Raw genomic sequence first — 12,156 nt, 5'->3', positions numbered from 1 at the left:
ATATATCTATAAACCAATACTTCCCCTCAAGATGGAGCATATATGTTAATGTCCCATCTTGCAGGGTATAGAGGCTTGTTAGGATATCTGCAAGCTGATTCTCCAAACGAATGTTAAAAAATCTTGATCATGCCTAACTTAACTCGCTCACGCACAATATGGCAGTCACGTTCGACGTATTTTGTCCGTTTGTGAAAAACAGAGTTATTGGCAATGAGTATGGCAGCAGTGTAGTCGCAATACAAAGGAGCAGGGTCCTTAATTTCAATCCAGAGATCATGAAGCAAATTTCGAAACCATATAATTTCTCGGACTGCTTTAGACATCGCTCGATACTCAGATTCTGCCGAAGAACTCGATACCGTGTCTTGCTTATTTGATTTCCACAAAATCAAAGCAGTGCCAACAAACATACAATAGCCAGACACACTGCATCTAGTGTCATGAGCATCGACAAAAGCAGACAGCTCCAGATTTGAAGAAGCAGGGTAGAAAAGGCTATGACCTATCGTGCCTTTCAAGTAATGCAATATCCTGTAAGCTGCTTGAAAGTGAGGGGCTCGTGGAGATGAAGCAAACTGACAAAGTTTGTGGACAGCAAATGTGATAGGACTCTGCGTTTTTCAGTAAATCACCATCCTCTTTATTTATTTAATATAATTCATTTATTTAATTAACTGTTAAAATAATTAACTCGTTTGTAATTTGAAATTAATAATTTTCAACTAAGTAGACTTCTAAATCTTTTATATTCAAAATTATCTTTAGCTATATTAAACTTCAAATGTAAATGTTAAGATGACTTCTAATTAAGTTTTCTAAACCTTAAATGCGAAACAGAATAACCTTTGATTTAACACTGTGTCAGATATGAAAACATTTAATGTATACAACTAAACACTTGAATATAAATTTCATATTTTTAATAGAAAAATTACAAATACTAAATCTCACCATAACTATAAAAATAGGACTTCACACATGTATCATCAAACCATAGTGTAAACCATGAATTGTACAATCAATATTCTTTCATTTTTTATTAACAAACTTTCAAACTATTCATATTTAAATTAGTTATATCAATTTTAAATCAAATTAGTTGTGATAATTTTAAGTTTTAATTATAAAACCAAATTATGGATGTAAATTCTACTATGCAGATTTCATCATTGCTTTCAAAATTCTCAAAACTATAATGGTTGAAATTTTGTTTTGTTTTGTTTTTTTTTGCTCAAAGGACGTGATCGTAATTCACTATCATTTCAAGTTATTATTGAATTTGATTTAGGAAAATATATGTACTTGCATTAAAATATCTAAATATTGGTTCTTTTAGGAAATTGTTTAGGCCTATTTTTTTGTAACAAAAAACTATGTTTACTTTATTTTAGACATTTTCTCTTTAAAAATTCGGTTAAATTACTTTATCATATTAAATGGACTGTTTTCTACTTTTAATGGATGGATTACAAATTAGTATAAGTTCAATTAAAATTAATAAAACATACACAATGTAACTAGTTTAGACTAAAAACACTAATATTAAAAAAGTTGTTACTTTAAGAAAAATAATATTTAATTAATTAGTTTAACCAATTATAAAAAATGGATATTATTCGATTGATTACACTATATCCAATAAATGTAAAAGTTATTTAGATATTTGGAAACTACTTACATTTTGAAACAATAAATTTTCCTTAAACTACTTACAATAAGAAACAGAGGGGGTATGTTTAAGTTTTTTTAACTCTAGCTTATCTGAGGCAATTCATATTACAAATAATAGTAAGCCATTATATGTTGAAGCCCCTTTAGTCCAATGGTTTAACTAAGGATTCACTAATGCTTCTACACCAGTAGGTCCATGTTTCAATTCCCGGAGAAAGCGATTTATTAAACAATTATGCATGCTACGGAGGAAAGACTTAAAAGAGATCTTGAATATAGTGCAAGTAAACTCGGTCATACATGATTTTTGTAGGACAGCTCAGGTGATGCAGTTAGACTCTTATAAGGCAGGTAATATTGTCGGTTATCGAATTATGTAATATTTCTCATAATAAATCAACTTTAAAAAAAGCCATTATATAAAAATACTAAAAGACACGTGATTAAAAGCATAATTATATAAAAGCAATTCATGTTACCAGATATATACGAATATACCACAATATAAAAGTACAAATATATATATATGCTCAATTTTTTTATGGATGCACATTCATCCATTATTAACTCTAGCTTATCCGTGGCAATTCATGTACCAAATAATAGTAAGCCATTATATAAAAATACTAAAAAACACGTGATTAAAACTTAATTATATAAAAGCAGTTCACGTTACCATATATAATAATAGACCACTGTATAAAAAAAATACTAAATACACTTGATCAAATTTCTTATATAAAGATATCTCTTGTTGCCAGTCAAAGTTAAAAAAAATGAAGTTTTTGAATTACTGTCAATGTTGACATAAATTAGGGTTAATAAAATTTAACGAATATTTTGAAAGATATGAATTTCAGAACTTAAATTATATCTGTTTACTTTTATCGGATAAAAATATATTAATTAATTTAATTTAAAATTTTAATTATTATTATTTTATAAATAGGTTAAGTTGTTTTTGTCGCTTTTTGTCCATAAGTTAATCTATACTATTAAAGCAGAATCCTTCTTATGAATCTGCCCCTGAATTTTCTTATTAATTACAAAATATTTCATTTTTTTTTTCAATTGCTTTTAATGGTTTTCAGAAATTAAAAGCCCAACACATTTGCTTCTGTCCAACTAAACAAAACAGCCCAATAATTTAAAAACTTAAAGTCAAAGAAGCCCAACAATATTTTCTTTTAAAAATAATTATAAGTCAATTTAAATACATAATTATTATTTAATATTTGTGTAATTATAATTTAATATTTATGCATTATTTAAAAATATGTAGAATGAAAAACGTAATGTCTATTACATTTTTCATATAATATTTAATTAATAAGTTAAAATTATAAATAAATAACCTTAGCAAATATATAATCACAATATGATTAAATTTATTGAGTAGAAGTTTGCACAAATTAATTAGTACACAAATTTATTATTATATAATAAAAAATAAAGAAGAAAAAATTATAAAAATTACTATAAACAAATATAAAATCTATTAAAATATAGATTAGACAAATATTTATTAATTTAAATAAAATTTTAAAAAGAAATGATTCCGCGCTTTGAAAGCGCGGGTCAAAATCTAGTTTATCTTGTTAAATGAGCTTACTGTTTTTTTTTCTTTTCTTTCTTTTAAATTTTATTTACATTTTTAAAAGATTCAAATTACAAATTATTATAGGTCATATGGCAAAAAAATTAAGTATTGACTCTAGCTTGCCCCTGATAATTGATGTTACCAAACGGGAATCAAACCATCATAAGCCAATATATAAAATACTATAAGACACGTGGTTAAAACCTACTATATTAAGCAATTCATAATAAGCCAAACGGGAACCAAACTACAATATGGCACTACAAAATTTATAAAAATATTAAAAGACGCATAATTGAGGGCAAATGCGTGGACATGATGTTTAACATCTACTATATGTTATCTATATATATTCATGCGAATAGGTATCTACTACCAAGTACCTTCTACCTACAGTAATACTTTTCTTCAATGGCTAGTCTACTGCAGATGGGTTCACCTCTTATTTACAGGAATAGCCTTGTGAAGCGAATCCAACGTCCTCGGTCTTTCACTTGCACCATAGTAGCCAAAACAACAAGGGCCGATGAGTCTCCAGTTGTGCTTCGTCGTTCCGCAAACTATCAGCCTTCTCTTTGGGACCATCACCACCTCCTCTCGGTCGAGAATAAATATACGGTACGTTAGGGCATGATTAATCCGGTCTTTTAGCCGAGGTTCTTAACTCATGATGTCACATTTTTTTTACACTTTTCAGCTAAGAGACGGCTCTTATATATTTTATTTAAGAGACGGTTTTTAGTTTTTCTTAGTTTTTAACTAAGAAAAACTAAGAATTATCTTTTAGCCGAAACTAAGAACTTCAGTTAAGAAACTGGAGTTAATCATGATCTTAGTATATTTCCCATTAATAAAATATAAATATAAAACGATGTCGTATAATTGAGTTCTTGAATTTTGTTCGTTTTCAATGTGCACTGGTTTCAGAAAGATGAAAGTGTGCATGAGAGAGATTTGTTGAAAGAAAATGTGAGGAAGATGCTCAATGACGAGAGGACCACTCATCTCGAACAATTGGAGCTCATTGACGATCTGCAAAAACTAGGCGTTTCTTACCATTTTGAACGGGAAATCGACAATATTTTGACGTTTACTTATCACAAAGATAGAAGAAACTTCGTGGAGTATGACATGGAATACGATCTACATGCTACTGCACTCGAATTCCGACTGCTCAGACAACATGGTTTCAATGTTCCAGAAGGTAAATCATCACTTGTACAATGTTAAACCCTCTCTTTAATAAATTTCTTCCTTTTTTCCTTTTAATAGCATGTTTTAGATTTTTAATCAGAATTTTTTTTATTTAAAATTTATTTTGTTTAATTTTTCTTACCATTTGTAGTCTCTAATATATTTTATTAAACTGTTTTTAGTTAGATCCTAAACGATGTTTTCCATGTAGATCAGAGAATAAGAAACATAAATATGATTAAATTTTAACAATAGATTTGGTATCTAAATCTAATGAAATTGTTTACTACAGATGTATTTGATGTTTTCATGGAAAACTGTGGAAAGTTTGACAGCCATGATATAAATGGCCTCTTATCTCTGTACGAGGCGTCATATCTTTCAACAAAATCGGACACTAAACTGCAAAAAAACGTTAGAGTTTTTGCAACACAACAACTCAAAAACTTTGTTGATACTCATGGTAGTAAAGATCTTGCATCCTGTGATGTGGAGATGGTGGTCCAAGCGTTAGATATGCCATATCATTGGCGAATGGGAAGGCTAGCCACGAGATGGTACATAGATATGTATGGAAAGAGACTTCACAAGAACCCTATGTTACTTGAATTCTCCAAGCTCGATTTCAATATCGTACAAGCTGTTTATCAAGAAGAACTCAAATACGTTTCCAGGTATATACTAACTATAATCATATATCAATTTACATCTATTTAAATAAAATAAATACATAAGCCATACATTTATCTATGAGTTCTAAGATTAAAAACTCATAAACTTTAACTTGGTATTCCAGCCTTTTTAAATTCAAATAACTTAGTTTAACTCTTTATGTTCCTCTTGCTATACATGTGTTGTAAAGCTGGTGGAGGGAGACAGGTTTAGCTAATCAACTTCACTTTTCAAGAGATAGGATAGTGGAGAATTATTTTTGGACTACTGGACAAATCCAAGAGCCTCAATTTGGGAATGTTAGACGAATAATAACCAAAGTAAATGCACTTCTTACAACTATCGATGACATCTACGATATCTATGGCACTCTTGAAGAACTTCAACTCTTCACTGCCGCCTTTGAAAAGTAAAGACTCCCACACTTCTATTTCTACATCAATTATTTTGGTTATTTTATATATTACGATAAAGCATGATACTGATTAAATTTTCTCTGTATAAATATGTTGCAGTTGGGATGTGAATCGTCTTGATGACCTCCCCGAGTACATGAGGTTGTGTTTTCTTGTTGTTTACAATGAAGTAAATAACATTGGATGTGATATCCTCAGAAATAAAGATATCAACGTGATTCCTTTCCTCAAAAAGTCTGTAAGTATATACCAATTATCTTTGTTTTGGATATTTTGTTAAAACAGTTTATCACTTTAAGAAGACAATTTAGGAAGACATTTTCGAAAGTATATTTTCTGTAGAAATACTTTATTTTAATGAGTACCTAGTTTCAGATGGTTGATGTATATATATATACGTACTTGTAGTTTCTTATGATTATTAGGTTATATCATTTTTCATATATTTTTCGATTTGTTCTGTGAAACAAAGAAACCATTCTCACAAAATAATCATATTTCCAAATCCTTGAAAATCTTGTAAATACTGTAAAATAATACTCCTATTTTAATTAGATTATTATATTTTAGTGGGCAGATGTATGCAAGGCATATTTAGTAGAAGCAATGTGGTACAAAGGAGGGTACAAACCAAATTTGGAAGAATACATGCAAAATGCTTGGATTTCAATCTCGTCCCCAACAATATTTGTTCACTTCTACTGTGTATTCTCGGACCAACTCTCTGTTCAAGTCTTGGAGACTTTGTCCGAACACCAACAAAACATCGTCAGATGCTCTTCCTCTGTGTTCCGTCTAGCCAACGATCTTGTAACCTCGCCGGTAAATCAATTTCTTCCAAGTTTATATAATTTTAGCTCAACTTGTAAAATTATTAGTCGAAGCTTTGTCACCAATTGTAACCGCTTTTCCCGTTTAGACCAAACCACTTTTTTTATTATAGCCATCGGTTTATATCTAGGTAAAATTATTAGTCGAAGCTTGCCACCAATAGAAATTTTACCGCTTTGCAAAAACTACCTTAACATAATGATTACAATTTCCACAACCTGTATTCTAAAAATTGCATTTAAACATTTATAATAAAATTGAACTCTATATGCCTCATGTCTATACGTAGTTGTGAAATATATAACTTATAATATGGTTGTCTTATATTTTATGAATATATATAGGATGAAATGGCGAGAGGAGATGTCCTCAAATCGATCCAATGTTACATGAACGAGACCGGAGTTTCAGAAGAGAAAGCACGCATGCACGTGCACAAGATGATCAACGACATGTGGGATGAAATGAATTATGAGAAAATAGAAAATCACTCTTCGCTGATCCCTCAAGATTTTGCGGAAACAGTAATAAATTTGGCACGCATGTCGCAATGCATGTATCAATACGGAGATGGCCATGGCTGTCCAGAGAAATCTAAAGTCATTGATCGTGTCATGTCCGTACTCTTTAGCCCCATTCCTCTGGACTAACTTGTATACTATGTATGTTTTTAAATAAATTGTTGGTCTTATTAGACTTTGGTCTTTGGACTTAGTCATAAAAGATGGAATAAGCTCTGAGAATGTAGGAGCCTGAAAGTTTTAGTAGCTACTTTGAATGTTTCTATGTTTGCTGCAAGTCCTCCGAATATGTAAGAGGCAGTTGCTTTTGTACATAATCGGCTGTTTAAGGCCACTCAAGTAATAAAAACGAATTAGTTTTTACTTTTTACTACTCTCATCATTCAACTTTTTGTGTTAAGGTTTCGATTCAATTCACGTTTCACTTCAATCCGTTTAGAACTTGATATGTGTTAGGATTGCACTATCCTAGCAAGTAACAGAAACCAGAACACACATGATATGTTTACCCAGACTTTATTTCCTACTGTCTGGAGAGAGAACTAAAAATTACCATATACTTGTACAGATGTACTATTGATTGATGTGATACAATAGCTGATATTGACTTGTTTAGCTGGTACTACAAGCGACTACACAAGGAGCTCACCGGAGAAGAATACTACAACGATTACGGAAAAGACGACGATTTCTCAGCCTTTGATCCCTCGGAGAAGCTTGAGGACATGCACTACTAGAATCTCAAGAGTTGTGATCACCACCAGATCTCTCTTTCTCAATCAACTCTTCCGGCTACAAAGGCCGATTGTCTCCCCACACTCTAAATTCTATTTATAACTATAAAAATTATCAATTAACTATAAATGCTGCTGGTTTGGCCACTATCATGGACTTTGAATAAGTAAATGAATGAAATTTTACAAAAGCAAGTTATAAACGTCGCTTAGCACTTCTTATGATGAGAAGCTTATGTTCAGCCCAGCATCTAGCACCTGTATGTATTTCTTTGCTGCCCATCATTAACACCTGTAACCTGTTCCATGTTTGTAGACCTTTGCGGACACAGAACTCACTGAGCATCAGCGGAATAAACCTGAATGTCAACTGCCATGAGAACCTTCAGAGTGACAGAGATCAAACACTTTTTGCATGTAGTCGGCCTAACCTTTGCTAAAATCGAGTTTCGGTTCTAGAGAAGCTCTTGCAACAGCATCCCATCAGTCATGTACGTGATAACTGTCTTGTCTGAAGTCTAATGGAGCATATCCAACATCATATCCGAGTTTCACACCTAACTCTTGAGCCACTCTGAAATCCAACTGGATGAATATACTGTCGCATGAGCTGCAATGCCCACCCACGATCTCCACATAGACGACCATGAATCAAACCAAAAGGAAGTCATCATATATACCACTTCTTACTGAAACCTTTTAGCAATTTCTTTGAATGTAGTTCTCAGTAGCACCATTGACTTGAGTAGTTCATTTCTTTCCAGGAGTTGTAAACCCTTAACAAGGCAATGTGATCGCCAACGTTCTCTGTGTTGGTTCCTACATGGTCGATAAAAGATGGAGTTTCCTGTAGAAAACATGGCGGCTATCTCAACCGAGCCGAACCAACAATCATCTTTGATCAACAGGAAACTCCACCATCCTTTCTCCCAACTAAGTAATCTCACCTTTTCCATCCAAAGCACCAAGAGCGTGGAGCCTTTAATTAATAGAGTTCTCAGGTGGAGGATCCATGAAGTCAAAGTTGAACACATGTTGGATCCCTAGCTAGACTCTTCAACACTTGCCAGGTTTGCTCTTTGCACTTTCAGGTATCGTGGTGGCCTCCAAGTCCTTAACGCCTGAAACATTGTTCTTGCTATGCGGAAGCCTTGGAGATAGGAGTTTCAAGAAGTGACTCCATGACAGCTTTAGGGGCTGGATCAAACACTTTCTTTGCCTGTAGTTCGGTCGTGAGATTTGAGTAGGATGATCTCAGAGCTCTGTGAACCCAAAACTTTCATTCTTTGCTCAACTTCGTTTCAATCTCTTCTTGTCCGGTAAGGAAAACCAAAACGTCTCCAAGTGGTTCAGTCTGATGATATCTGAAAACACAGTGTGTACTGTCAGGTTCAGTAAATTTTTGGAAGAGTTTCTCAGCTCGATATCTTCTTCGTTGCCGCCAATAAATAAGAAAACTATAGAATACGTTGTTAAGCAAGGTAGACTAGGCCCTGGAAGAGTTGGGTCGCCGCGAAAGAAGAAACGGAATTTGGAAAATGGAAGAGTTATAAACAATTCGTAAGAAAGTGGTTTTGTTGAAACGGTTAAACCGATATAGATACTAGGGCCCTGTTCGTTTGTACATCTGGAAGATGCATCCAGATGGTTCATCTAGATGTCTTATCCAGATGCTCCATCTGGGTGTTGTTCGTTTCTTCATTTCGTCCATGCATCCAAATGAATCATCTGAATGCAACTATGTTCGTTTGCTTGTCATTTTTTAACTTTCATCTCCATCTAGATGGACTTGTTAATAAAATGACTAAAATATAACTTTTTACGTTTCGGCGGAAAAATAGCATTTTTACGGTTTTGGCCGAAAATATTTTTTGCGGTTTTTGAGAAAATATGTGTTTTTCGCGATAAAGTGCATTTTTATAGTTTTGGCGGAAAAATACGTTTTTTGCGGGTTTGACGGAAAAAGTGTGTTTTGAAGTTTTGGCGGGAAAAATACATTTTTTCCAGTTTTGGCGGGAAAATACATTTTTCCAGTTTTGGCGGGAAAATACATTTTTCTGGTTTTGGCGGGAAAATACATTTTTCCGGTTTTGGTGGGAAAATGCGCTTTTCCGGTTTTGGTGGGAAAATGCGTTTTTCCGGTTTTGGCGGGAAAAATACAATTTTCCGGTTTTGGTGGGAAAATACGTTTTTCCGGTTTTGGCGGGAAAATGCGTTTTTCCGGTTTTGGCGGGAAATGCGTTTTTTCGGTTTTGGCGGTAAAATACATTTTTCCGGTTTTGGCGGGAAAATGCGTTTTTCCGGTTTTGGCGGTAAAATTTCATTTTCCGGTTTTGGCGGTAAAATACATTTTTCCGGTTTTGGCGGGAAAATGCGTTTTTCCGGTTTTGGCGGAAAAATTTCATTTTCCGGTTTTGGCGGTAAAATACATTTTTCCGGTTTTGGCGGGAAAATGCGTTTTCCGGTTTTGGCGGGAAAATATATTTTTCGGTTTTGGCGGGAAAATGCGTTTTTCCGGTTTTGGCGGAAAATACATTTTTTCCGGTTTTGGCGGGAAAATGCGTTTTCCGGTTTTGGCGGGAAAATGCGTTTTTCGGTTTTGGCGGGAAATGCATTTTTTCGGTTTTGGCGAGAAAATGCGTTTTTTTTTTGTTTTGGCGAGAAAATGCGTTGTTTCCGGTTTTGGCGGGAAAATGCTTTTTGCGGTTTTGGCCGGAAAATGCTTTTGAAGTTTTGGCGGGAATATGCGTTTTTTGGGTTTTGGTCGAAAAGTGTGGTTTTATTGGTTTAGCCGAAAAATGAGTTTTAATGAAAATATATGTTTTATGTTTTTTTTGCAGAAAAATGCATCTTGCAGTTTTGGCGGGAAAGTGTATTTTTCCGTTTTGCGAGAAAATACATTTTTTGGTTATAGCGAAAAAATGTAAATGCAAAAAAAAAAATAGAATTTACGGTTTGAAAATAATATTTTGATTTTAAAAGATCATTTTTGTCATTTATTATTTTGGACTGAACTAGATGCATCTGCATCCAGATGCACCATCAAGACTCACCTTCATTTGGGTGAGAATTTGAGATGAATTCAGCTGGGTGATTCATCTGGATGTAGCATTATAATACACTAAACGAACATCAATTTGCATCTTCACCCAGATGGATCACCTGGGTGAGCAAACGAACAGGGCCAAGTACTACTGAATACTCTGATGATAGTGGCTCGTTCGCCAGGTCCTCTTAGAAACACATTACGACCAACCGAAGAAAGAAAATAAGTTACATAAACACAATAACATTTTGCACCACTGATTCAACAAGACACTTGCATATGTTTCTGAAAGCAGAATCAACCACAAGTTCGTCAGACACGCGATTCCATTTTCTTGACAGCAGCTTCGATAGCTGGAATATTTTTCTTGAACGTTGACCATTGTTCGTCTGTTAAGCTTATTCCTGCATAAATAATAATAAAATATAATATATCAGAGACTGGAAACAGATCATGGCGTATCCATTTTGGCTGCTTGAACACAGTTCACTAGTTTGTTATACTTTTTGAAGAGCGGATCGCGTGTGGTCTTAATAGAAAACATGTTGAGCAGCCAAATTGGGACTAAGCATTTTAGTATACTTTTTTATTTTTTGATCAAAAGCATTTTAGTATATCCTAAAAATGGAACTTAATACATCCAAAACAACAAGAACTCTTAAGTAAATGATTTAATATTGGCAACAAGAAGAAAGAAGTTAAAAGAGAGTGATGAGTGTAGTAGTTACCTTTAGAAGAAGGAAGCTCTTTGCCGTCTTTCTTGTAATACTCTCTGATGGAAACCAAACTCTTTCCTCTAAACTCCTGAATCGTCACTCTCCTCTTATCCGACAGCTACACAAAAATCCATAAACAATTCATTCATATGGTTTTGAATCAGAGTATGAGATTTAATAGTGACCATTACCCTGCAAATGATGAGATCGCCGTCATCGTCAAACTCTTTGTTTCCCTCCTTAGCTCTTTCTTCTTCTTCTTCCTCTTCCTCTTCCTTGTCCTGTTGTTGTTGTTGTTTCGACTCCACTTCTTCGAGGAACGACTTGACGATGCCGCGTACGAACGCCTTGTGAGATTTGTCTGAGAGATCGATGCCGAGTCTCTCCGAAGCGAGGTTACGGACCTTGAACTCTGTCATCTCCGTCATGTCCGATTCCTTCAGAATCTCTCGCACCGTTTCCTCGATCTTCGCCTTGCTTTCTTCCTCCATCTTTAGGGTTTTCTTTTTGGCGGCGGCTTCTCTCTGAGTATTCTCTCTGTCGTCTAGTTTAATAACGGAGGTTAACCAAATCAGGTAATCGGAGATTTCTCCTCTTGTCCGGTTTGGTTCCGGTTCCAACGGTGCCGTTTCGATGATCCTACGTGGCAGCCGTTAGCTCACTCTACGTATAAGTTGAGTGAGCCCCAATACTTCAACCGGAGTCAGCTTTATGACAATCTGGTTCGGTTAAGCATTTACTAGATTCAATAC

At 34.0% G+C, this 12,156-nt stretch overlaps 2 protein-coding genes across 2 annotated transcripts; one reads left to right on the top strand and one right to left on the bottom strand.

Annotated features, from left to right (window-relative positions):
- Positions 1–3,398: 3,398 nt before the first annotated feature.
- On the top strand, positions 3,399–6,867 carry LOC106443840 (tricyclene synthase, chloroplastic). Its single transcript, XM_013885394.3, is given in 8 exon segments — positions 3,399–3,892; positions 4,202–4,478; positions 4,761–5,142; positions 5,331–5,549; positions 5,656–5,794; positions 6,127–6,178; positions 6,181–6,378; positions 6,732–6,867. Coding segments are annotated over 8 exon segments (1,479 nt in total). The 5' UTR covers positions 3,399–3,685; the 3' UTR covers positions 6,737–6,867.
- Positions 6,868–10,759: 3,892 nt separating this feature from the next.
- LOC106438805 (RNA polymerase II transcriptional coactivator KELP) lies at positions 10,760–12,079 on the bottom strand. The gene is made up of 3 exons (XM_013880088.3): positions 11,596–12,079; positions 11,417–11,522; positions 10,760–11,092 (listed from the first exon to the last, which is right to left on the bottom strand). Exons 1-3 carry the CDS (start codon positions 11,893–11,895, stop codon positions 11,001–11,003), a joined length of 498 nt encoding a protein of 165 aa, XP_013735542.1. The 5' UTR covers positions 11,896–12,079; the 3' UTR covers positions 10,760–11,000.
- Positions 12,080–12,156: the final 77 nt, after the last annotated feature.

The sequence above is a fragment of the Brassica napus genome, chromosome A3 (genome assembly GCF_020379485.1).
Source record: "Brassica napus cultivar Da-Ae chromosome A3, Da-Ae, whole genome shotgun sequence".
Taxonomy (NCBI): Eukaryota; Viridiplantae; Streptophyta; class Magnoliopsida; order Brassicales; family Brassicaceae; genus Brassica; species Brassica napus.
Note: the sequence above shows the minus strand (reverse complement) of the source record. Positions and strands in the feature narration are given on the sequence as shown.